Source organism: Salvia splendens, chromosome 9 (genome assembly GCF_004379255.2).
Source record: "Salvia splendens isolate huo1 chromosome 9, SspV2, whole genome shotgun sequence".
Taxonomy (NCBI): domain Eukaryota; kingdom Viridiplantae; phylum Streptophyta; class Magnoliopsida; order Lamiales; family Lamiaceae; genus Salvia; species Salvia splendens.
The window spans coordinates 15,870,815-15,895,869 of NC_056040.1; the positions used below are offsets into that span (position 1 = coordinate 15,870,815).

At 38.1% G+C, this 25,055-nt stretch overlaps 4 protein-coding genes across 5 annotated transcripts; 3 read left to right on the forward strand and 1 right to left on the reverse strand.

Moving 5' to 3' along the window:
* The first annotated feature begins 987 nt into the window (after window positions 1-987).
* LOC121746981 (probable ribosome-binding factor A, chloroplastic) lies at window positions 988-3,194 on the forward strand. The gene is made up of 4 exons (XM_042140953.1): window positions 988-1,384; window positions 2,071-2,244; window positions 2,751-2,971; window positions 3,054-3,194. The coding sequence occupies exons 1-3, from the start codon at window positions 1,028-1,030 to the stop codon at window positions 2,904-2,906; spliced, it is 687 nt and encodes a 228-aa protein (XP_041996887.1). The 5' UTR covers window positions 988-1,027; the 3' UTR covers window positions 2,907-2,971; window positions 3,054-3,194.
* A 3,556-nt stretch (window positions 3,195-6,750) lies between these two features.
* LOC121749648 (peptidyl-prolyl cis-trans isomerase Pin1-like) lies at window positions 6,751-9,136 on the forward strand. Its single transcript, XM_042144231.1, has 2 exons — window positions 6,751-7,066; window positions 8,723-9,136. The coding sequence occupies exons 1-2, from the start codon at window positions 6,832-6,834 to the stop codon at window positions 8,845-8,847; spliced, it is 360 nt and encodes a 119-aa protein (XP_042000165.1). The 5' UTR covers window positions 6,751-6,831; the 3' UTR covers window positions 8,848-9,136.
* Window positions 9,137-17,809: 8,673 nt separating this feature from the next.
* On the forward strand, window positions 17,810-19,868 carry LOC121747973 (amidophosphoribosyltransferase, chloroplastic-like). Its single transcript, XM_042142166.1, has one exon. It carries the CDS (start codon window positions 17,990-17,992, stop codon window positions 19,703-19,705), a length of 1,716 nt encoding a protein of 571 aa, XP_041998100.1. The 5' UTR covers window positions 17,810-17,989; the 3' UTR covers window positions 19,706-19,868.
* A 63-nt stretch (window positions 19,869-19,931) lies between these two features.
* LOC121747972 (tRNA-dihydrouridine(47) synthase [NAD(P)(+)]-like) lies at window positions 19,932-23,627 on the reverse strand. Of its 2 annotated transcripts, none has more exons than XM_042142165.1 (10): window positions 23,212-23,627; window positions 23,018-23,134; window positions 22,685-22,927; window positions 22,376-22,577; window positions 22,036-22,292; window positions 21,340-21,612; window positions 20,905-21,186; window positions 20,666-20,786; window positions 20,328-20,497; window positions 19,932-20,182 (listed from the first exon to the last, which is right to left on the reverse strand). In XM_042142165.1, exons 1-10 carry the CDS (start codon window positions 23,485-23,487, stop codon window positions 20,084-20,086), a joined length of 2,040 nt encoding a protein of 679 aa, XP_041998099.1. In that variant the 5' UTR covers window positions 23,488-23,627; the 3' UTR covers window positions 19,932-20,083. The 2 variants fall into 2 exon arrangements, with proteins under 2 accessions (XP_041998099.1, XP_041998098.1); XM_042142164.1 differs by having other exon boundaries at window positions 22,376-22,583; window positions 23,212-23,624.
* Between the last annotated feature and the right edge of the window lie 1,428 nt (window positions 23,628-25,055).

The window sequence follows — 25,055 nt, forward strand, 5'->3', positions numbered from 1 at the left end:
CCAACATTAGCGTCTTTGAACGTTACGGTTTTCAAACTTATTGAATCTCAGGCACGTTCATTTACAATATATAATTTGCATATTAATTATTAAATCAAATGTCATGCCGTTGTGCAGCTGAAATTAATATTATTAAATGCTAATAATACCCAATTATTGCACCGCTTTGCTTCATACGTACATATTTTAATATCGATTGAGCCTTCATATTGCAACCTCCAATATTTTATGATTGCAATTTGCAACCTCACCTTTTGTTTTTAATATTACAAAATTTACTTTGTCACGAAAAAGTATAATAATACTGTTTTATAAGATTATTATGATACAAACTTAGTTAAACTTGCACTATTTCAAGGGTTAATTGTTGAATAATATAGTACTACTATTTCAAGGGTGAATTGTGGAATAATACAATTTTCAATCTAATTTCTAATTTTAACTTGACGTTAACATTTAAATACCGTTCTAGTTAAACTTGACATTAACATACTACTATTAAACACCTATGATACATATAGAAAGACATGAAGATTATTGAAAGGTTGGAAAATTAGGTTAAATTAGCAAATTTGATCAAAGGTTGATACTATTTAATAATTTACCAATTTTTTAGTAGAAGAGGACGATCTAATTACCCGTTTGTGGAGAGTCATTTTCTTGCAGATGCTCTAAGGACCCGATTGTGTTGGATCACAATTCAATATAATCACAAATCATAGTTATATTAAATCCTGTATATATACATTACAATAAAGTTTTAATTTCAATTCTTTTCGAGATATTGAAGAATGCAAATGGAAATATAAAAATATTTTTGAAGCAATTACCTTTTATATAAAAAGAACGGCCCAATGGCACCATAGGATTGAGCATATTTTCTTTGGGCTAAAAGCCCATAAATTAAGCCCAACGGTTTGCTCTTCCAAAATTTGTATACCCAAAATACCCTCCACGGTGAGAGATATTATCCGGGAATTTCTGGTTTTCTTCCCTCCCAAATCTCTCATATCGACAATACTCTCAAATGCCGCACCTTCTAGCTCAACCTTCCACAATCTCTCTACCAAATCCAGCATCACATTCGACGCCATCGTCTTGCCCGGTCGCGTACGTCGGTCTCCGCCGTCCCCCGCCGCGCCGGCTGGTTTCCACCGCCAGCTGTAGCGGTGGAGGTAGATGCGGAAAGAGCACAATTGTGTGCATGGCGAACCCTAGGAGGGTGAAAATGGTGGCGAAGCAGATTAGGAGAGAGATCTCCGATATGTTGCTTACCGATAAGGTTTTGCAATACGCGGTGTTGCCGGAAGCTGCTTTGGGGGCGGATAGATATCTTTCGTCGCTGACGACGATCAGTGATGTCGAAGTTTCTGCTGATTTGCAGGTAAATTGGTTTGATTTGGTTGATTTACCACTACTGAGGCGAATTGTACTAGTGCTTCTTTAGCAGTTTAGCTGTAAAATTGGATTTGTGGAGACATAGCGAGGAGTTTTCTGCTATCACATTATATTAGTATATGCAAATCATGATGTGTTTCCTTTTGTTGATTCTAATTTATGTACAGTTTTAGGTTAAAATCTGGGCTAATTTCTGTTGTTTTCGAGCTAAGAGTATCATACATTGCTCGAACTTAAATCGTCTAAACAAAGGAAATAAATCAACTTTGATGCTCAAAGCAAAATCGCTAAGAAGTTGTGGTCTTTGATAGCTATGAATTTTATGTACACATGAGCTAGGGCTCAAAGCACATAGGCATTATAGGTTTTGTGAGTAATTAAATTGTGCAATGTCTCCATCATTTTGCATGCTGATCAACAATTGAGCTGTCTGATCTTGAAAAGTGCGTTGCACCATATGAAAACACAGGATTATTTCTGTATATTTATAATTTTCTAGCACTAGGTTGCCTGTTGTTTCACCTTTGAGGAGGTCCCTAGCTTGCTAGTCTTGATCTCAAACTTTACTAAGAGTGTTAAGTTTGTCTATTTAGACTAGTATCAGTGTATCTCGAGTCGTTGTGTGATCTTTATTTTAAAATGTTTAAGGCATATCATTTTCATCCCGTTTAGGTTGTTAAAGTATATGTATCCGTTTTTGGAGATGAAAGGGGAAAAGAAGTTGCTCTAGCAGGATTGAAGGCAAAAGCAAAATATGTCCGCAGTGAGTTGGGCAAGCGTATGAAGTTGCGGCTTACCCCTGAGGTCCGGTTCCTAGAAGATGAGTCTCTAGAACGTGGAAGCAGGGTAAGATATTCAGTGGTTTTTAACTACCAATTACATGTGTACTCTCATGATGAAACATTACTGCATCGTGTGTTCATTTAGTTCCTCATAATTGATGTGTTCCACACTTACATATAGATACTTCTGATGTTGGTATATTCGACATGGCTTGATCTGTAACCAAAATACCGTTGTCAAAGGCATCCAACTCTGTCGTCCTTAACTTATCACCTATGGCTATCAGCCTATCATGCTACTGTTTTGCAAAATGGAGAACGTAAACGCAATGGTGGTGTATTGAATGACTTACTGAAATAATTATACATGCTGACTTGCATAGAATGAAATTAAAATGTGGCTTCAACTTCAGTTTATTAAGTATATATGAACATGATTGTTTCTGAGGTACTTATTATATACTACATGTGAACCATGCAATGGTGGATCTCATCTATTGCTTTGTTGAATGAGAGACTTTTCTTTTCTCATCTATGAATTCTTAACTGTTCAGTGTTTTCCATTGGCAGGTTATTGCTATATTAGATAAACTGAAGGATGAGAATGAGAAAAAAGGAACTATTGATGAAGATGATGATCGCGAAGAGTTTGCAGGTAGGAAGGATAATGATGTGGAGTGGGAGGGTGATGACATTGATGACGAGGGCATTATTTATGTGAAGTAGTTTATCCGACACATGAAAAAAACAACGGAGTCTCCAATATAGGCAGAGAATTCCTTTCATAACTGGTTAGTTCACTCTACTCTGAAAATCATGTTCAGATAGATTGCTCATAACTAATGAGTCACAACTTTGTTGTTTGTTTTTCAGGGCTCATTTGGTTGTCTAGAATCTGGCTTGGAAAAGTAATTTATTTCCTTATTTCAGGTCTTCGTGTTTGGTTCAATTTTTTGTTGTAATAGATGTGTAAAAAGAACCTTAAGGTAGTAAATACAAAGTATAATTTCTTTATTTGTGCTTTATTTTCTATTTTGTACATTTATTAACAGTATTACACAAGTTCGTACTTTTCAATATAACATTTCATCTGATGGGCAATAGTAAAAACTAATCAATTTCTATTTAAGAAACATTTTATCTGATAGATGTAATAGCCAAGTTATCCATCATGGTGGAATTATATAATGCTATAAACCAAACAATTTATTTTAGTTCGTACTAATTGATCATATTTTGTGGTTAAGTTTTCAGAAGTTTCCAATCTTGCTTTTACCAGCTAATCGTTTTCTAACATTAAATAGTTCAAAAATAAATCCTTAAGATTGTTTGATGATTCAAGATCATAATAAGATTGTTTGCACATAAAATACACATGAAAAAAGATATCAAAACAAGACAGAAGCAAAACCTGTTAATCGTGTTACAATAGTGATCAACCGAATTTCAAGGAAACTTTGAGCACAGAGCACATCCAAAACAAAGAGATTAATGTAAATACTGCTCAAACCATTGTATGCCAACTGACCAATTCAAGTAGAGGTTTATGGTCCTGCACATCAGGCCATAATGAAAAACCGCTTTTTCTCATGACTTATTTTCATTCCGAAAAAAAAGTAAAAATGTAAAAAATCCTCTAGTGATGAGCTTTAGCTTCAGCCTTTTTATGAGACTTAGCCTGCATCTGGCGAAAACATAAAAAAAGAGTAGTAGCTGTGAGTCTTCGAAGGGCTCAATGATCGATGAAGCAAGTAGTGGCAAAATAATGCAGGTTGCCAGAAAATTCATACAAGAGATCACCGTATAAGAGCAATATAAGCAGAGTCGACTATTTCATTGCATTAAATATCTATTACTATTAGGCTGGAGGAGCCTTAGAGCAAGAAGATACCACAGATGTAGATGGGTGCACTGGTATTTATGTGAGAGTTTAGTTACAACGTTAGAAACAGCAGATTAGTTTTGGGGATAGTGGTGGAAAATCAGCAGCAAACCTAAAGAAGCTGGAAACTATTCTCATGCATCAAGAGCACAAAGAATTCCATAATTTTAAATACAAATGCACCCAACTATCCATATAAAAACACTATGATTAAATGACAATTTATAGCATAAATTTGACACTTCTTAAACATAACTAACCCGTCTATGTGCACACAGCCAATTTCAACCAAGCACTAAAGACACTGTTTCTCCTATTGAACACAATGTCACAATTCATGTTCATACAAGATGCACTGGATAGGCAATGGCTAAATATTCCAATTGCAAGGAAATGAGTGGTCACACATAGCAAGTTAGCTTACAAAAAACTCTTCTGAGCTAATATAGAAGTGGCTCGGAACTTCTACAAGAAAAGACTCAGCAAAAGCACAACATTTCATTTCTAGTCATCGTCGTCAAAAAAAAAATCACCACCTATCTTCATAAAATTTTAATTAAATCCAACATAAGAAAACTTAATTCATTTCATCATGCTTAATCTGATTGCCAATTTGAACTCTAAATTGTCTATTCTTCAAACTATCCAATCACAAGTCCAAGTTCAGAAACAATTGCAGAACATTCACAGATCAAGCAATCAAAAGAAGTCTTAGTTACAAAAAAAGTCAAAATAAAAAATGTAGATCTGAATAAAGTCAAGGCAAACCCTGCACCAAGCAGATCATAATTATAAACCATAACATAAAATCGCCACGAAACGCAACCAAGCAAATCAAAGTTCCAAAAAATCTTTCGAAACAAGCATATAAATCAAAATCTCCAGCCACCGCTGTGAGCCAAACGAAATTGAAAACATTTATGAAGGAGACAAACGAGACAATACCTTAAGAACCTTGAGTTTTAAACTGCCGTAGACAAGTCCAAAGGAAAAAGCAGAAACCCTAGCCACCTGTGGAATTCCAAATTCAGATAAAACCTCAATTAAATTTATAGATTACAGTGCGTGACTGATAATAGATCAAAGAAAATAAACGAAAATTACCATTGCGAGAGAGCTCTTGCCGGAGTAGGGTCCAGGAAGCGGCGCCATTGTTGCCAAATTTATCAAAGTAAGAGAGGAAACTCGGGAACAAATTCAGGTCGAATTTTCAGTTATCCTCTTCCTTGGTGTATTCCTATTTCTATTTTTATCGTCATATGTATATGGGCCTATTGGGCCTTGGACGAGTTATTTAACACTTTTTTTTCGTAGTAAAAAGAAAACAATGAAATCTAATGAATTTTAAATTTAATAAATGTCAAAATTGGTCCTAAATATATATCCAAAATACGAATTTGGTCCAAAACATTCATTTTTTGAAAATTGTGTCCAGAACATTTGAAATCATTATCGAAGTGGTCATAAACATTTGAAATCGTTATCGAAGTGGTCATTTTCCGTCAAAAACTAACGATCAACGCCTAATTAATGATTTTTTAAACTTAATTAATATACTAATGCATAATTAATTAAACAAAATTAAATATAAAATTAATAAAATGCTAAGAAATTTCAAAAGCGACCACAAATATCTCTACACCTACACGTAAGGCAGCACCACGGCGGAAATTTAAAGGTACAATGCAAACCGGCTTCCGGCACAATGCAAACCGGCCGCCGGGAACGATCGAGCGCAACGAGAGTATGGTGCGTAACTGCATCGGCCGAGCCAACGAAGAAATTGGCAAGTTCAATGGCTATTTCCTCCAGGAGTCGCGGAATGCCGGGAGCGGTCGGAGCGAGGTCGACATCATCACTGCCGCGCTGAGCACCTACCAATCCTTGAACGGTAAGTCGTTCAAGTACCTCAACGTTTGGCAGGAAACGCGGTTCCACCCGAGGTATATGGGAGGCGTAACATCCTCCTCTAGCGGATCCTCCAAACGGTCAAGGTCGGTATCCCTATCCGACTCCGGCTCCGAAGAAGTGGCTAGCCAACTCGCCGGAGCTAACTTGGGTAGCCCCGACGCCGGACCAAGCGGTTCCCAACGCCGACCGCAAGGAAGGAAGAAGGCGGCGGCCGACCGCCGGCGCTCCGCGACTCCATCGGCCCCCGCCCCCGAACCCGCACCCTATGTTCCACCTCCACCCCCGAACAACTCGTTGTGGACCCTTTTGGCCCAACTCAATATGGTCGATAGGTCAACTATGACCCCCACGCAACTTCAAACGCACGAGGACATGATATTGGGTCTCAAAAAACAATTGGGGTTGGTGCCGCCGGATGCGTAGTCTTCCTCTGGTAATATTAGCCAATAATCATGTAATTTTGTATTTTTAGGAGTTTAATTATGTAATTTTAAATTTTTAGGATTTTAATTATGTAATTTTTAATTTTTAGGATTTTAATTATTTCTTTTTTATTTTATTTGTAATTTGTAATATTTATTGTGGTTTTTTAATGAATTTTAGTATTATGAAAATGTTTTTGTATAATTGAATTTTAAATTAATTGTGCTCGTCCTTGCAGAATAGCACAGCTGTGGGTATTGTGCTCTTGTCCAGGTAGAAAAAGTGGGGTAGGGCCCACAACCGTGCCGCCGGCAAGAGCACGGTTGTGGATGCTCTAAAACCCTAGAGCTTTCACTGCAGTTCCACTATCGATCCATCCACACACACACTCTCTCATTCTCATATCGATCGCCACCACCGCGTAATCCGGCGGAGATGTCATCGAGCGAGCAGGTTCGCGCATCGCACATACTGATAAAGCACGAAGGATCTCGCCGGAAGTCCTCCTGGAGTGACCCCGAGGGCCGCCGCATTTCCGCTACCAAAAGAGACAGCGCCGTCGCTCAGCTTAAGACCATCCGAGACGATATCATCGCCGGAAAAACCAGATTCGATGATGTTGCATCCCGCCTTTCTGACTGCAGCTCCGCCAAGCGTGGCGGCGATCTCGGTATGAAATTTGATTTTGTTCTATTTCAATTCTTTCGAATAGTATATTTGGATTTAATCAGAATTTTCACTACTGCGGCCTTTGAGGTTCAAATTAGGTATTGTTTGAGGAAATTCGCTGAATTGATCGTGAGAGATCGTACGATTTGACAATTGTTTGCTGTAATGGTTTGGATTTTGTGATTTTGAAGATTATTTTGGATTGTGAAGTTCAGGATAATTGTCTAGATAATTTACATTTCAATTCTCATTTGTTAATTTGACTAATAAATTGTTTGCGCTTCAGCCAAGTCTTACTATTCATTTTCAGGTTACAATCAATACCGTATATAATCATTACGATGCTCTTACATAGAGAGTATATTAAACGTATTGCATCTTTTCAAATTAAAGGAGTTTTAAATTTGCAATTATAGGAAAGTATTTTGCAGAGCCATTATGAACGATATAAAGTTCAGAGTAATTTTGTGGAGTTTATCAACTGTAGGTTGTTTTCTGTAAGTTGAAAATTTGCTCTAGTGGGCGGCCGGACTCGTGTGCTAGGAGCCTAGGATGTTCTTGATCCTGGATTATATGATTTTCTTATGTTATGTTATGGACTCGTGTGCTAGGAGCCTAGGATGTTATGTTATGTTATTGACTGGAACTGAACGATGTAGATAAGAAAATACTTGGAAAATATTGATGTAAACAAGGATACATGAACAAGATACACTCTTACTTGTGAACCCGTCGGAGTTCTACAAATGCCGTCCAACTCTCAGAATGCAAAGATATTAAAATATACATTTACAAATTTTACACAGATAACCTAAGCTGTTTATCCTTCCTGCTTGAGTAGTTTCCACCGCAACTGCTCTCAACTGACCCAGCTAACATAATCGCTCGCAAACTGTAGTAACTGCTTCTTCTTTCTCTGTTCCGCCTTGCTTCCTTTCTTCTTTCTTTGTTCCTCCCTGCTTACTTTCTTCTTCTTTCACCTTTCATCTTCACTTCACCTATTGTGTGTGATAGTAAATGTTAGTATTTATTTGTATGAATAAACTCAATTTGAAGATGCTTGTTTCCTTGTAATGTACTCCTAGTTATGCATTCTATCCAGCTTTAGAAGTTTCTTATTCGGGGTTTGAACATATGAGATATGCTATCTTTTGTGAGGTCTCATTCTCCCTGCTACAATCTAGGTGTTTCTTAGCTGCCCAAAACCTATATGCTTATCCTTTTCACTCTCCTCGATTTTTTAAAGTTGCTTTGCTGAGTGCTTTGTTTCGAACAAGCTTAACATTGTGCTATTTATTATGAATCTTTTGCTGGGGTGGGCAAAATTATTATCATCTTTGTAGCTTAGTAATTGGTCATGTGGTTATCAACAACGAAGCAATAAGAAGCTGTTTCACCTCTGTAATGAATGAAATGAAGGTTGACCTCTTCTCAGCTATTATGATTGGTGATATGTTATTTTGGTTGCTGCAACCATTTCTTATTGTTAATATTTCTCTTATCTTGAACTGCGATACTCTGTTAACATCTTCAGTTCTTCCAGCTTTCAGCTACTACTAATATTACATGTTCCTTGAAGGATGCGAGTCCTTTGATGATGTTGTATAACATAATAACAATTACCATAACTATAACCTGTGCCATATACTCTTTGTAGGTCCCTTTGGCCGAGGTCAGATGCAGAAACCTTTTGAAGATGTCACATTCAGTTTGAAGGTTGGGGAAATCAGTGAAATTGTTGACACTGATAGCGGCTCCCACATAATAATGAGAACGGGTTGATGCTGGCTCGTGGAAAAGGAAGCGCTGTTGCATATGCCACAACTACAACATGCTGAGTCAACACTAAAAATTATCATGCTATTAATCTCTCTTCCGGTCTTCTTCCCCATACCTATTACATAAACTTCGTGTATTTGGCAAGCTGTACGTTGTTTTCGGTGTGCACTATCATCAATAAGCTCCTTTTGTGAACCAAATTGCAAGACTCTAGATTGCTATATTCTGTTATGATCTTGGATTATTGATATTTTCTGTCGTGATAATTGCATGAAGATTAAGTTTGGGGTTATCTATCTTGTTTGTTAAGTATAGATTACTAGCAATTATCCAGTTGTGTGATTGTTTTCTCGTCGATCTAAATAAGTGAAACTGAAGGCCCTCGGTTGTTTTTGGTAATATGATTCATCTTTTTCCTTTTATGCCTTAAGAATAATTACTAATTTACTCTGTGTTTTTCAAAATGCAAAAAGAGAGATCTAAAAAATCGTACTATGTTAAAATATGGGCTAAGAAACCCCCATGGATTAAGAAAAGAGCCCACATTCTTCAGGGACCCTGGGAGTAGTGTTGCCCACGGTTCGGAACCGACGGTTCCGGTTTGGTCGAAGGTGGAACCGGAACCGGACCGTGAGGCTATTTCACGATTCCGGTTCTGGTTCGAAAACCGGCGGTTCCGGTTCCGGTTCGGAACCGGCGGTTTCGCGGTTCGATTATTTTATTTTTTTTAATTGAAATTTGGATTTATACAACAAATTGGAACAAGACAATGTATAATTCAAATAGAAATACGACGAATAAGGAGAAAATGATATCAATTTTATTGAGTTTGAGTTGTAAGTTGTAAGTTGTAACGGACAACGATACATTACAATTTACAATACATATACATCTACAACTACAACTACAAGTATACAACATACAACAATGTAATATAATTTACAAGTGTCGTCGGACTCGGAACTTAAATAAAAAAAAACATGAAATGGGGGGAAAAAAATTGAAAAGGGCTTGAGCTCAACTTAAACTTTCAAAGTTAAACTTTTCAAATTTAATTTGAGTTGCCTACGTATCCACAATTTTATTGAGGAATCAAAGCTCACGTAGTTCTCTTACCTTGCTTACCTATTTGGTCGGTCGTGCTCGCCGTTCACCGCCCCCCGTCATTGCTATTGTTGAGTGCTCTCGCTTCTGACCTCGTCATCGCCATCGGAGGAAAATTCTTCACCATCACTCTCTACACGGAAGTCGAAATCCGGCTCTTGTGCTCTCATGTCCGCCTTTGCCCAATCATCAAGTAGCATAGTGGCTTCCATGTTCTTGGCGGAGAGATTACTTCTTTTGTCGTCTAGGACACAACTGCCGACACTAAAAGCTTGCTCAACGGCGATCGGTGGAAGCGGGAACAGCGAAAATCTCCTTAGCCATGATGGATAGTATCGGAAACTCTTTGTCATGTGTTCCCCACCAATTAAGGACGACAATTTGTTGAGTAGGAGGACCTGCATCTTGAAAAATAGAGCGTGATTCCAAATATATATCTAACTCACTAGTCGCTCTAGTCCTATTGGTTGTAGTACCGTATAGATCTTGCAATTGTGATACTACGTCTGGATCAATCATGACATTGCTAAACTCCCCGCCACCAAAATCAAACGTGGAAGGACTAGGAGGAGCACGTCTGGATCAATCATGACATTGCTAAACTCCCCATATACGAATTTTTGCAAAAACAATCAGTCCACACATCAGAGCAAATAGAAACTTTATGCCCTAAGTTAATAATAAACGTACCTAATTGCGCCTTCTTTTCCATGCATTGTCGAACAACGTCTCGAGTCATTGAAGTTCGACTCAATTTTCTTGCAGCGGCATTATAAACTTGCCGCATACTCGACTCAAAAGCATCGTTATCAAAAGCATTGAATGGAAAATGTTTCATAACGGCAAATCTAGACATCACATTAAGAGCATTTTTGTTATCATATTTCAAAAGAGTATTGCTACACATACCTGATGTTTGGGATGAACCCGTCCCACTACAGGTCCCGACTCCATGTTGAAAGTTGAGTTGAGTTTGGGTTGGAGCGATACCAAACTCGACCGGATGCGCTTTCTCCATGTGACGGGTAAATGTACCGTATCCTCCACCCCTTCGGAATGTGTATACGTTTTCGCAATAGTTGCAATACACATTATAAGTGTCAGGATCGTTACCATCTTGTACCTTCTTGAAATGTTTCACCATGATGTTTGAGGTTAAAGCCCTTTCAGCTGGTCTAGGAGATTGAGGAGGGTGTCCACGACCACTACAACGGCCACGGCGACTCCTTGGTGGTGGTGGGGGTGGCATTTCTTGAACCTCTTCTACCTGGCATTTCTTGAACCTCTTCTACCTCCACCCCTCCTCCTCGTCGTCATCATCATCATCGTCGTCTTCATCAACATTCACAGGGGTTGGAATTTGTTGAGAATAGGCACCGCGACCGGGAGCACCACTACCGGTACCAACATAAGCATCGCCTTGGGATTGAGAGCGAGAGAGAGCAATAGCATGTGCCACATCTTGCTCTTCTCGAGTCTACAAAATAATATTTGTATTGTAAATTTCAAATAAAATTATGAACAATAATGTAATGTAATTCAAAATTAATTAAATTAGTAGATAATAAATATTAACCTGCCACGCATCCATGTTCATTTGAGAAATTTCATCAATAACGGATCGCCGAGATGGCCTCTTGGACTTTCCCTTTCCCTTATCAACACGACCTTCTCGGGATGAAGACATATTGCTATGTAGAAATGTAGAAATATGGAATAATATATATATTTTTTTGTTTTAGCAATTGAGAAAGAAAGACAACTTATAGAATTACGGGAACAAGTATAAGTATATAACAATGCGTAATAATAAGAGTAGCACTTGAGTAATTAAATGGAAGCACAATAGCACAAATGAGAAATTAGAGACAAAGAGAGAGAATTGAGAGATTGAAGAGAGAAACTCTTATTAACACAAGAGTGAGGTGAATGTAAATGAGGATAGAGCCGGTATTTATAGATAAAAATGGGGGGGAATGGAAGAATTCGAATTTGAAATTTGAAATTAAAAAAAAATTGAATTTTCAGAAAACCGGCGGTTTTGGCAGAAAACCGGCGGTTTTGGCGGAAAACCGCCGGAACCGCCGGTTTCTGGGACAAAACCACCGGTTCGGTCGACAAACCGTCTGCAAAAGCTGCGCCATGTCTCCTCGTTTCTCGCGCCGCCACCGAAAGCCACTGAACCGGCGGTTAACCGCCGGTTTTTACGGTTAACCGCCGGTTTTGCAGCTGAAAAGCTGCCACCGTCGGCTCCATCCCTAATGCCTTGATAAACGTGCCCGAACCGGCCGTTCCGCCGGTTAACCGGCCGTTCCGAACCGTCCCGAACCGCCGGTTCGGCGACGGTTCCGGTTCGAAATATCTTGAACCTGAACCGGACCGCGACCCGAATTGCGACGGTTCCGGTTCGGGAAAATTGCCACAGTTCCGGTTCGGAACCGGTGGGCATCTCTACCTGGGAGAGCCGCCAACTGCAACTACTGTCCATGTATGATCCATACTAGATCTAACCATCCATGTATGATCCATACTAGATCTGACCAACTGCCCATCCTACCTCCTCTACGTTCTTGACAGCCCATCTTTGTCTCAGTAGAGTCTTTCAAACCATTTCTATTAGCTCTTTTCAAATTTGATAATGTTGGTTTATCCTATATTTCATTATAGTTTTATGACTCACAGTATCCTTATGCCAAAAATTAGGATATATTTTGGGGAAAATCAAACTAGCAAATGAAAGGCTTTTATAAATATTCATGTAGAATCGAGAATGAAGTTTTCATTTTGTACATACTAGATCATGAATTAGTAACACCATTCAATTTCCAAAAAAAAATCTCAATTGTGTCGAACTTTCCATTTTTGGAATGGAATATGATCTCATGCACATAAATTTTTTTTATACAAGAGGGTGTTTTTTGATTGAAAAAGGAGATAGGAGATGTTATCAATTTTGAAAAAGAAGACCATATAATTCTCAGGAAAGACCCAGAGGATCAATTGAAACCCTTAAGTGGTTTTGCTAGACCAACATGTTTCTCATAGAACCAGTAAATACCTTAGGCAATTAACAATTGTTTATTTTCCTTCAAACTTAGAATTTTTTTTCTAGAAAAACGAATATTTTGTTGAGCTGCTCCAATACTATTAAATTATGATTTATTCAGAGGAAAAATAATTTCGTTAATCCTTCACATTTGAATATTCTATACAGTAAATTTTTATCCCGAATTTACAAATACTCAAAATAACCAAAGCCCTGGAGATGACATATGAGGTCAATTTCCATAATTGTTATTAATTGGCACAATAGCATTAATCTATGTAACGTAAGTCTAAATGATACTGTAAATTCTATATTTTGCTTCCGAATTAGTATTACTATTTTTAACAAAAGCTTCTCGCATGCCTAGAAGATAAGCATAAATTATGACGCTGATTTTTTTTGTAAGTTAAAGATCTCAATGTCTTAATATAAATATAGTAAATAGTACTAACTCCGTCCAAAAAAAATAAGTTTAATGGTAAACAATATGAATTTCAATACAAAATTGGTAAAATAGGATATAGAGATTAATTTAAGTGAACGGTCCTAAATGGAAAACAGGACTAATTTTTGTTAGCGTTTATGTAAAATTATTATCTTTATCCATCATGTATTGACCAATTTTGCTAGTATTATTTTATAGTAGCAAAACTAACTTATTTTCGTATTCTACTTTAACCATACCCTTGTTTAATTCACATAATGTTAACTCTCAATATCAACTTTAATTTATCATTATTGAGTACACACACAGTTATTATTACGAAATAAAAATAGAATATTTCTCACTTTCTTATTCATCCAAAGTAATACAGTAAATTGAGAGAATATTACAACAAACTCAAAATATTACAGTAACATAATGTTTAAAATGTATTGGATGAAGGAAGCATGTCAGTTGCGGGGATAGCTCAGTTGGGAGATCTGAAGGTCACGTGTTCGATCCACGTTCACCGCATTTGTTTTCTCTGTTAAATTTCCATTTTTAAATCTCTCTCTTCAAAATCAGGCCCATTTAATATCAGGCTCATTCACTATTTCTCTAAACCATTCTTACTTTTAGGCCAATTTTATTGCTGATTTATTATGATAAATTTAGTAAACATAATCACCGGCTTTTAGAAAAAATAATTAAATCGTTAATCCTTCACATTTCATAAATTTTAACCACTAAATTTGCTTCCTCATATTACAAATACTCAAAACAAACAAAGTCGTATTTTCGATATTTTTTAGATAAAAAAATAGCCAAAATCAAATGATATTTTTTTTTTCAAAGAAAATATGTGGATTAAGGTTGAGTTTAGTTAAGGTATGAAATTGGAGATTGATAGATGGTAACAGAATGGGTGTGGGATATTCATGATTCCCAATATCCATATGTTTGTTACCCAATTCCCTTGGCCCCTATCAACTCCCATCTCACCATCATAATTTTGCAACTGGGATTCTCAATTTCTCATCACTCTCGTCTTTTATCATATTTTATTCCTACAACTTGTTTTTAATTCTACATGTATTTCCTCATAGCTTCCTAAATTAAATCAGACTTTGGTATGTTTGATTATATGGTTTGCTCAAAAGAATTATCCGCCGGAAAGTCTGAGGAATTTACCATAACTCCCTAGTGAAGAAGAAGAAGATGAAATATTATTTGAGTGAACTAAAAAAATGTTTTTGGTCAATGTAGAATGAATTTTGGTGATACTTGTAAAGTGATTAATACACCTATCAATAAAGGCTATGGACAATGACTTTACTTGATCAATTGATCTGATTAATTTTTTCGCTTTTGGCCCAATTTTAGTCTCATTTTTGTTCTCTTGATCTTCAAGAGCAGTTCCATCAAATTCAAATGCAGCCACTTACCATTTAATTTTTCATATTGATCATTTAAGAGTAGTTCCATTAAGATAATAAGTACAAAATACAGATTATTATTATTTTATTCTTTTAATAGGTTTTAAACTTTTTTTACTATTTTACTATGTCACATTTTAATCTTAGCCTTGATAATGAGGCCATAAATTACCCTTCCACCTCCCTCCATTTTGAATTTATCACCTTAAAACTATATGGAATACTAGCTCATTTTAAAATGAGGCCATAATTTCCCAAACTATGCTAGCTCATTTTTTTTTCTGAAAGAATATTAAAATGAGGTAATGACAATATGGAATACTCCATTCGTCAACTGATATAGTGTAATTGCAAAACCCCCATTTTAATTATGTTACATTATTCCAAAAATCAATTATATTCTCGTATATTTTGAAATGGTGTTGCTTATACATTTTAATGCTCCGTAATATATTAGTGGAGAGTAGATAATAACTTAAGACTACTAATTAAATTTATTTAGATTCAGATACCATTATTATTATCACTAAGCTCAATAAAAATACAAATAAACTTGTGTATGGAATTCTTTCACTGTTCCCTAGTATTGTTAAAAGTTAGTTGAATTATTTACTAAATTAGAAGTGTATAACGAACAATTATATTTTCATGGAACCAAGATTAATTCAAATAAGAAATAATGGATGAGATAAGTTTAGATGTAAAATTAAACTCTTATTTATAATTTATAGTAATACAAAATCTCCCATACTCGTCGATATATTGAGCAATCAATTTTTATTTTGTATTTAGGTATTAATAATTTATTATTCTTCAATTATTTGTTAGTAGTTGTTTCGGCGTTATAAAATTTAATTATTTTATACTAATCTCTATTTATTATTCTTTTCACTTAGAAATTATTTCAGTAGAAAAAATTGGTCGCTAGTTAAGAACATCTCAAATAAAATAAAGTCTTTATCCATAAATTTATAGTGACACTAATTTTTGTGATATACCTACCGTAAACGTGCATCATGCAATGTTTACATACTCCAAGCATGGTTCGTTGCTGTGAAAATCATATTCTAAGGGGAACTGGATAATTTTACTTTTTTAATCCCTAATTATTAGTATTACCTTCGTTCATAGTTTGATAGTGGATGAAATAGATTCGTTGAAGTAATGTTAATGAAAATTAAACTCACTACATTAGAAAAAAAAACTTACAATAAATAAATGGAGAGTACTACTCCTCTTGAAAAAATAAGGTTATTTTTCCAGAGGTAGTGTTAAATAATCGAAAAGTAAAATAAATTGCAATGGAGACTTGATTTAGAAAATATAAGTAAGCCCCCGACAAGAGGGTTTGACTGATGTCGATGGTTAGGAATTTAGGATGGCTAGGATATTAGGGAAGCACTTTTTGATTAATAAAATTACAAAAAAAACGTATTCCACCCTTTTTTTCATGGAATTTTAGAGCATTTGGTCAAGTCGTATAAAATGAATAAAGCTTATGCTTTATCAATAAGCATTGAGCCCACAAAAACCTCAGCTGAAAATCAAACAGATTCCACTCACGTCTTATAATGTTGAATTCTACTTTTCTTATTCCTTTTGAATTCCGCTAAAAGCATTAGAATATGGACTACATTTTGAAGTGATCATCTCACCACTAAAAAACACAAAAATATTGGAATGGAATAATATAATCAACATGTTATAAAATTTTTGTTATACATTCTTTTACTGTATTGGATAATGCTCAATATGTCGTTTTTTATTTCAAAAAGAAAAAAAAAATACTCATGCAACTGTAATTGTGATAAATCTAAGAGTCCTCAATTCCAAAGCTAAAGCGATTACGATTTTTGATAGCTTTCAATAATTTTGATTGGATTTCATCATTGTCAAAACCACACATATGAAACACGTCAAATGAATCTGATTCATTTTATCATTGTCATAATCAAAGATATGAAACACATCAAAGTATTGATTCTGCCGTACTCAACGGAACAACTAAACTAACTTCTTCATCAGAAGTAAAAAAAAAAACAAAACCAAAAGTTACTACTAATAATTTTCTTAATCACCCACCAAATTGGGGTTACATTACAAATTTGTAGATTAATAAAATATTGGTATGCAAAATCTAGTCCTATTTTATAAATTTTATTTAATCAAGGATTTTTTTTCTAAGTAGGCAAGACTTTTCAAGTGATCTTACTTTTAAATTTTAACAATATACACAAAGATATGGGATAAACGAGCTCTGTGATTTTATATTAGTATGTTAGACCCAAAAAAGGAGCATTGTATTTGTAACTTCTTTTAACAATATACCAAAACAAAGATGATATAAATAAATTTAAAAAATTTATCTGATTCATTGAATGTGCTCAAGAAAAAAAATTCAAAACAAAAGGGAAAGAACATAACAAAACAAAATAGGAAAAAAAAACGGGCGAACCAAAATTATAGAAAACGATATAAGGAAACAAAAACACAAAATATAATGTAAAGTATTATGTATATACATCCTGTTGAAATTGATTCACTTTAAACTAATACTAGAATCAAGAAGATAATCTTTACGTAGCCTAAGATGATTACAAAATATTGTTGGTAATTTAAATATTTTGAGCCTAAAAATACGCAAATCTTTTTCATTCACTTTAAACTCTCAGAATCAAGAAGATTATCTTTACGTAGACTGAGATAATTACCAAATATTATTGGTAATTGAAACATTCTGAGCCTAAATATAAGAAAATCTTTTTTCAGTGAGAAAAATCTTGGTATTATCTATAATAATATTATTAAAAATAATAGAATACAATTATAAAACAAAAATCGACACAAAATACCAGTATATACATTTGTTAAAGCTGATTCAATCAAAACTTTCAGAATCAAGAAGATTATCTTAAGAGATAATTACAAAATATTATTGGTAATTTAATTATTCTGAACCTAAAAATAAGTAATCTTTTTTCTGTGTGAAAAATCTTGGTATTTTCTATAGTAATAGAATTAAAAATGTTAAGAATACAATTATAAAACAAAAATCGACTCAATAAAATCCCCTAAACCTATTCCACCACAGTTGGCTATTCAGCATAGCCACTCCCAATCTCCCGTGCTCCTCTCATGGCCGCCACCGCAGCTTCCGCTGCCACGCGGTCCTACTCCGCCTTCCCAACCCCCTCCCCCACCCGCCTCTCACCATGCTCCACTCCGCTCTTCCTCAAAACCAACCAGAAACCCCTCCACATCACCCACTCCAAGAACCCAATTGCAGATGTAATCTCAACCCACAAAAGTTCCACCGGTTCAGAAAACGTACCGTTTCTCGACGCAGATGACGACGATAAGCCGCGGGAGGAGTGCGGCGTGGTTGGAATCTACGGCGACCCGGAGGCCTCCCGCCTCTCCTACTTGGCCCTGCACGCGCTCCAGCACCGTGGTCAGGAGGGCGCCGGAATCGTCGCGGTTAACAACGGCGTTCTCCAATCCCTCACCGGAGTCGGTCTCGTCTCGGAGGTTTTTAATCAATCGAAACTGGATAAACTTCCCGGCGACATGGCGATAGGCCACGTCAGATACTCGACAGCTGGCTCCTCGATGCTAAAAAACGTTCAGCCGTTCGTCGCCGGCTACAGGTACGGCTCCGTCGGCGTGGCGCACAATGGCAATTTGGTGAATTACCAATCTCTGCGAGCGCAGCTGGAGGAGCACGGCTCAATTTTCAACACCAGCTCGGATACAGAGGCTGTTCTACACCTAATTGCGACTTCGAAGGCGAGGCCGTTTTTTCTGAGGATTGTGGATGCCTGCGAGAAGCTGGAGGGAGCTTACTCGATGGTGTTTGTGACGGAGGACAAATTGGTGGCGGTGCGCGATCCATACGGCTTCCGGCCGCTGGTCATGGGGCGGCGGAGCAACGGCGCGGTGGTTTTCGCCTCCGAAACGTGCGCGCTTGACCTGATCGACGCGACTTACGAGAGAGAGGTCTTCCCCGGCGAGGTTGTCGTCGTGGATAAGGACGGCGTGCAGTCGCTCTGCCTGATGCCGCATCCGCAGCCGAAATCGTGCATCTTCGAGCACATCTACTTCGCGCTCCCCAATTCCTTCGTATTCGGCCGATCGGTGTACGAATCGCGCCGCGCTTTCGGCGAGATCCTGGCGACGGAGGCGCCTGTCGATTGTGACGTCGTGATCGCGGTGCCTGATTCCGGCGTCGTGGCGGCGCTCGGATACGCGGAGAAGGCTGGAGTTCCGTTCCAGCAAGGGCTGATACGGTCACACTACGTCGGCCGGACGTTCATCGAGCCGTCGCAGAAAATTAGGGATTTCGGTGTGAAATTGAAGCTCTCGCCAGTGAGAGCAGTGCTGGAGGGAAAGCGTGTGGTGGTGGTGGACGATTCGATCGTGAGAGGTACCACCTCCTCTAAAATCGTGAGATTGCTGAAGGAGTCGGGGGCGAAGGAGGTGCACATGAGGATCGCCAGCCCTCCGATCATCGCTTCGTGCTATTACGGCGTCGACACGCCGAGCTCCGAGGAACTGATCTCGAATAGGATGGACGTGGAGGAGATCAGGCAGTTCATCGGATCGGATTCACTGGCGTTTCTACCGATGGAGAAATTGCAGAAGCAGATGGGAGGCGATGCGCCGTCGTACTGCTACGCGTGCTTCTCCGGCAATTATCCGGTGCAGCCGACGGGGAAGGTGAAGAGAGTTGGGGATTTCGTCGAGGATGGACTGAGCGGCAGCGTGAATGGCGGCTGGTTAAAGGAGAGTAGAACGGCGGCCGGAGTGGATGTATCGAAATTGGAGTGGAAGAAGGAGATCTTCAATTCCTAGAATACGGATTAGAAATCATAATCCTTCAATTCGTCACGAACAATACTTACCAACTGCTTTTTCCTTCTTTTTTACTTTACTACTACTATTTTTGAGTATTTGATATTGTTTAGATCATGTTTTGATTTATAATTAATTTTTGGATATGGGACTTCAGTTTGAACCAATATGCGAAAAGCAACTTCATTTATTCAGGGGCAACTTACTGAATTAATAAATGTGATTATTTAAAAAAACACATGTTTTACTATAAAACAATATTTTAAGTCGTATTTAATTCAACAGTTCACAACATGAGAGAAAACCAATTACTATAAAAACAGTAGACAACATGAGAAGAAACTGAAGCAATTCAGTGTCAAGGGAGCTCAGCTCGTATCAACCATTTTCTGCTTTATCATACGCATTGGATTTGTGTTTTGGAGCAAAAGTGAAGCCAGGAGGCACCTTGCCAAGCAACATCTCCGTTAACCTAATCTGCACAATAAATGTTGCTTACAAGTTATAATCCATCAAAAAACCCTAACATTCACATCCAAATTCGTGTTTAGATCCGAATCTTGACGTGACTCACTCAAATTTTGGAGTTAGAAGAAGATTAAGCCGGGTTGAAATAACGTACCCAGTCAGCAGCTGAATCGGAGCCCATTAATGTCTCAAGATCATCACGTCCGAAATATGATGGTGCCCGCCAGTTTATCTTTGGGGGGATAACATCTAAGAGACCGACTGGTATATATCTGCAAGTGTAGCTCAGCCACTCCAGCAAGAAATGCCTCGTTGTCTCCACTCCTGCCATTTCCAATGCCAAGGATGTTAATTCAAACCTATTCTTGAATAACGTCTCCAGGTTTTGTTGAAATGTTTTGGCATTATTGAGAAAATGGTAAAAAGTCTGAGATACTGGTCCAATGGAGTCGGTATTTGGCTTGGCTCGTTTACAGCCCCATTTGCACGTACCTTTTGAGTCAGAACCCCAATGTTCAAGGCCGAAACGTACATAATCCTTCAAAATGTTGAGCCGCTCTCCGGATGTAATGTCCCAGTGCCTCTGTTCCTTGATTTCGGTGAATATCCAAGGCTGTAGATATAGGGAGGCATTATTGAGAACAATTGAACAAAATATAAGCATAAGATTCTGAAACATGATGCTGAGATCTTAGATTGTGGGGATATAAAAAGAAAAGCTCACTACAAACCTTAACCAGTGCTCCTCGAGCAATCATACATGTAGACAGCTCAGGACAGTCGGACTTGTGAGCGTTCCAGTCCAAATATGAGAACACATCACCGTTTCCAAGGACTTGCATATTAGAAGGGGCTGCTCGTGCACACTGGTAGATGTATTCCCAATCAGCAAGCTTGTAGTAGCGCTGTTGCCGTGTCCGACCATGCACTGTTACTGCAGTGGTTCCCCAGTTTCCCATGTCTGCTATCAGAGAGTCAATACGATTCTTACCCTCAAAATAACCCGTCCGGACCTGGAGATTCAGATGTTACCATAGAGATAACCATGTAATCAGTGTTTACTTATATGCATAGATAACGCAAGCATGATAATAGAGACTATTGAGACTTGATTCCTCCAATCTATATCGAACGAAATAAATCTATGAGACCAGTATTGCAAGTACCTTGAGAGTCAGTGCTGTAGAGACTGCTTTAGAGGAAGCCTCTACCACACTTTTCATTCGCATTGGTTTCGTGAGAAGGGCAGATCCAGCACCCTTGTTGACAACAATATCAATTGGACATCCCATGTTAATATCGATGAAGTCCAGTGTGCAATTATCATCTATAAGTTCGACAGTTCTAGCAACAGTATCTGGAAACGCCCCACAGATCTGAACACCAAAGAAATCCTCTGAAGAATGCCGCCTCAGTAAAGCCCATTCCGAAGCTTGGCCCTGTATAATTTCCAAAATCACACTGTCAAAATGAGTATCAACTTCATCAGGTGTGCAAGAGTTCACCCCCACTGTCAATAATGCATCATAATAACGTAGTATCTCACAAAAACAACAAAACTTTTATATACTGAGAATTCGATTAAACGTGAAGCAGAACAAATTTCAAGTAATTTTACAAGAATTCAAGCTATGAATACTTACAAGTAAAATAAATTTTAAGAGAAACATGTAGGATAGAAACAAAGGGTATCACATGCGATCAAGTTCTGTATAGCACAGCACATAAAACATATTCCACACTAAAAGTAGCTCCCTGATAGGAACAAATTAGCTTATCAAAAGTGGATTAAAAAGGAGATGAAATTCTCCTATAATAGGAATAAATTAGCTTATCAGAAGTGAAACATAGCTATAACCAACCTGCAAAAGACTGGTGCACATTGCCATCTCGCCACATGTAATATCAACACCCAGGCCCTTGCAAACCCGGCGAAACGGCAGATTTCCAACTGTAGTCAGCGGAGCAAGATAAAGCTTATCCCTAAAGTCAATTATTTTCTTTTCCCGTGGGTGTAACTTTAGGCATTTATCATTGTCTTCCACTATGTTTTCGACAACGCTTTCAGGTTCACTCTGCTTGCAGCTCTCGCCCACATCTTTCTCGTGGATAATCACCCCTACCACAGCAAACCAAATAAACTAAAACATCTGAAACACAACACATAAAATAGGGAGCAGCATAAATCATTCTGTGACTAACCACCATCAGTTAGTGCATCACAAGCCTCATCAGTTGAGCATTTTGTCTTCTTCGACCTCCTAACCTCATCAGTCACGTCGGCCTTGTCGACAATATCTTCCAAAACTTCTGCAGAATCTTCTCTGCAACAACCATTTCCATTTACATTAGAGCCATTGGTTTCATCATCATTATCATTGCCACTGGGCTTTGCCTTTTTTCCCTGCACCTACAGTCAAAATTTCAAAATCAATCCATAAGCAAACATAGTGAAAACTGGAACACCAAAAACATCCACATTCATTCAGAGCAATAAAGTATTTTCCTCACCTGAAGGCCAAGAAGCTTGAGCGCAGCATCTGCCTTGGGAAATTTCATCCTATTTTTCCACAAAAGCCTCTGAACATCCTTGGTCAATACATTCATTTCACTGTTTTTCTTATCTACATTAGCAGAGGTGGCAACTTCGCCATTATCAGCCTTATGTGTGCCACCAAATCTACATGCCAGGCCGTAAGGGCACGGCCCGGTGTTGCTCAGGAAAGGGCAAACACCTTCCAAATCAGCAGGTTTCTGCATTCATAGCAATAAAATTTACTCCAATTACTATCCGCACACAGAAGCAAATATCGATATTAGCTCAATACAGATTCATCAATCCACCTGAGATTTGAATGCTTCCAAATCATGGCTGAAGCGGCAGTTTTCACCATACACGCACGAACTAACATTCCCGCTCTTGGCTACAGTAGGGCATATATGCAACACCGATTTTTGCTCCTACAATTCCATCAAACTTAGTTTGAATCAAACAAATTGAAGCAATTTCGTTTCATATAACCGAGTGATTAACTGACCTGACGGCGGTCACGTTTCATTTGGCGCTTCGATTTCTTGTCCTTGAGTATTGGAGGTGTGGCGGCCGCTTGCGGTGCTTCTTTATCGTCGGAATTATCATCGGCGCTCTTGTCGCAGTTTCTAACGGGAGGCGGGCGGAGGAATTCTCTCTTGACTGGAGCTATGGATTTAGCCACCAGCTCCGCGGCGGTCAATTGACAATGCGGCAGCGTCGGCGGGGCCTCAGTGGGCACGACGTCGTTTGACGTATCATCGCGAGGTGACGGGTCTTCCATATTGGAGTCGGGTTTGATGAGGAAAGAGTAGGGTTTTGGTGGTGGAGGTTTATGGACTATGGTTGGTTAACTTGAGCTTCCCCAATTCGTCAATCGTCAGTACCAATACGACGTCGTTGGGGCTTTACGTTATTTATTTGGGCGGGTTGGGATGGGAAGATAGCCCATTATTGTATATTCATATTCTCAGGGAGAGCCCGGAATTCTACCTGGGAGGGGCAAATGAATTACTTAGGTGGGGCAAATTTATAATACATGGAAAAATTAGAGTTATTGAGAGGGCACGTTTATAAGAAATATGTCATCAAACAAATTATAGTCATGTAAACGTTTGAGATGGGTTTGACACGGAGACCATGTGGTTCTACCATTGCATATTTCACCAACTCATTGTACTTCTATTTTATTTAAAATTGAAACTCTCTTTGTCTAAAAAAATATGCACTTTGGGTTTGACACGAATTTTAATGCAAAATTGATAAATTAAGAAAGAGGTAGAGAAAAAAATAATTAAAATATTTTTAATGGAGAATGAGTTCTCATTTAAGATAAAAGAGTTTTCAAAATTACAAAGTGCATATTCATGTGGGACGGACTGAAAATGAAAGAGTGCATATTCTTATCGAGAGAGGCAGTAATATATAAGTGAGTTTCTGAGGTGTGATCTGTTACTAACTTTCTTAAGTTGTTAATTCATCAACGCAATATATTGAAAATGTCAACACAATAACATTGAAATGTCAACACAAATTTACTAACCGTAGTGTATTAAAAATGTCAACACGATTTTTTTATCACCTATTTTCCTTTTAATATTTCTTTGAATATGTGCTACATAGATTGGGAATCCTAATGCTAGATGGAGGGAGTATGTTAACATTTCTTACTCACAATGTGCTTCCTTAGTTGCTCAACATTTATATAGTTTAGGATTAAATGTAAAGAAATACAGATGAAAAATTTAATCGAACTTGAATATTGAATATAGTAAAAATAGAATAAAATATGTAAAATAAGACATTTATTGGTTTAGGACTCAGGGCACCCACAATGGGGCGCCCGATAGCGTCCATCGTCCTCGGGCGCGGACGATGGCACCATTGTGGGTGCCTGCCATCGGGCATGCCCAATGCTCACGGCCGATACATCGTCCGCGGCGTATAGCGCGGACGATAGCCTATCGTCCGCGCCAATGTGGGAGCGGCGGACGATGTCGCGGACGATAGGCTATCGTCCGCCCCATTGTGGGCTCCGCGGACGATGACACGCGGTTTGTTTTTTTTATAAATATCCTTCATTTGTAACATTTCATTTCGCGATTCCACTCTCGAAACTCACATTTTTTATTACTACGAAATGGATTCATCAAGTCCCAATAGTCCGATGTTCAGTGGTGAGGCGAGTTGGCCGGGTACAGAACCCAACGAATATTGATCATTCGCCGCCAACACGCAGTACGATCCCGAATTCAGCACGGAATCGTACGATTTGTCTGACATGGAGCCATCACCAAACCGACCCGTCGCCCCCTCCCGCCGAGGCCTCCCCATCCGCCGCCCCCGCCAAAA

Excerpts from the sequence above, each read along its gene's own strand:
- LOC121746981 (XM_042140953.1), top strand. The coding sequence starts at position 1,028 with ATGCCGCACCTTCTAGCTCAACCTTCCACAATCTCTCTACCAAATCCA. Across the intron at positions 1,385-2,070 it reads AAGTTTCTGCTGATTTGCAG|GTTGTTAAAGTATATGTATC; the intron begins GTAAATTGGTTT and ends CATCCCGTTTAG. Across the intron at positions 2,245-2,750 it reads CTCTAGAACGTGGAAGCAGG|GTTATTGCTATATTAGATAA; the intron begins GTAAGATATTCA and ends TTCCATTGGCAG.
- LOC121749648 (XM_042144231.1), top strand. The coding sequence starts at position 6,832 with ATGTCATCGAGCGAGCAGGTTCGCGCATCGCACATACTGATAAAGCAC. Across the intron at positions 7,067-8,722 it reads CAAGCGTGGCGGCGATCTCG|GTCCCTTTGGCCGAGGTCAG; the intron begins GTATGAAATTTG and ends TACTCTTTGTAG.
- LOC121747973 (XM_042142166.1), top strand. The coding sequence starts at position 17,990 with ATGGCCGCCACCGCAGCTTCCGCTGCCACGCGGTCCTACTCCGCCTTC.
- LOC121747972 (XM_042142164.1), bottom strand. The coding sequence starts at position 23,487 with ATGGAAGACCCGTCACCTCGCGATGATACGTCAAACGACGTCGTGCCC. Across the intron at positions 21,187-21,339 it reads CTACAGCACTGACTCTCAAG|GTCCGGACGGGTTATTTTGA; the intron begins GTACTTGCAATA and ends CTGAATCTCCAG. Across the intron at positions 20,183-20,327 it reads CCGATTCAGCTGCTGACTGG|ATTAGGTTAACGGAGATGTT; the intron begins GTACGTTATTTC and ends TTTATTGTGCAG.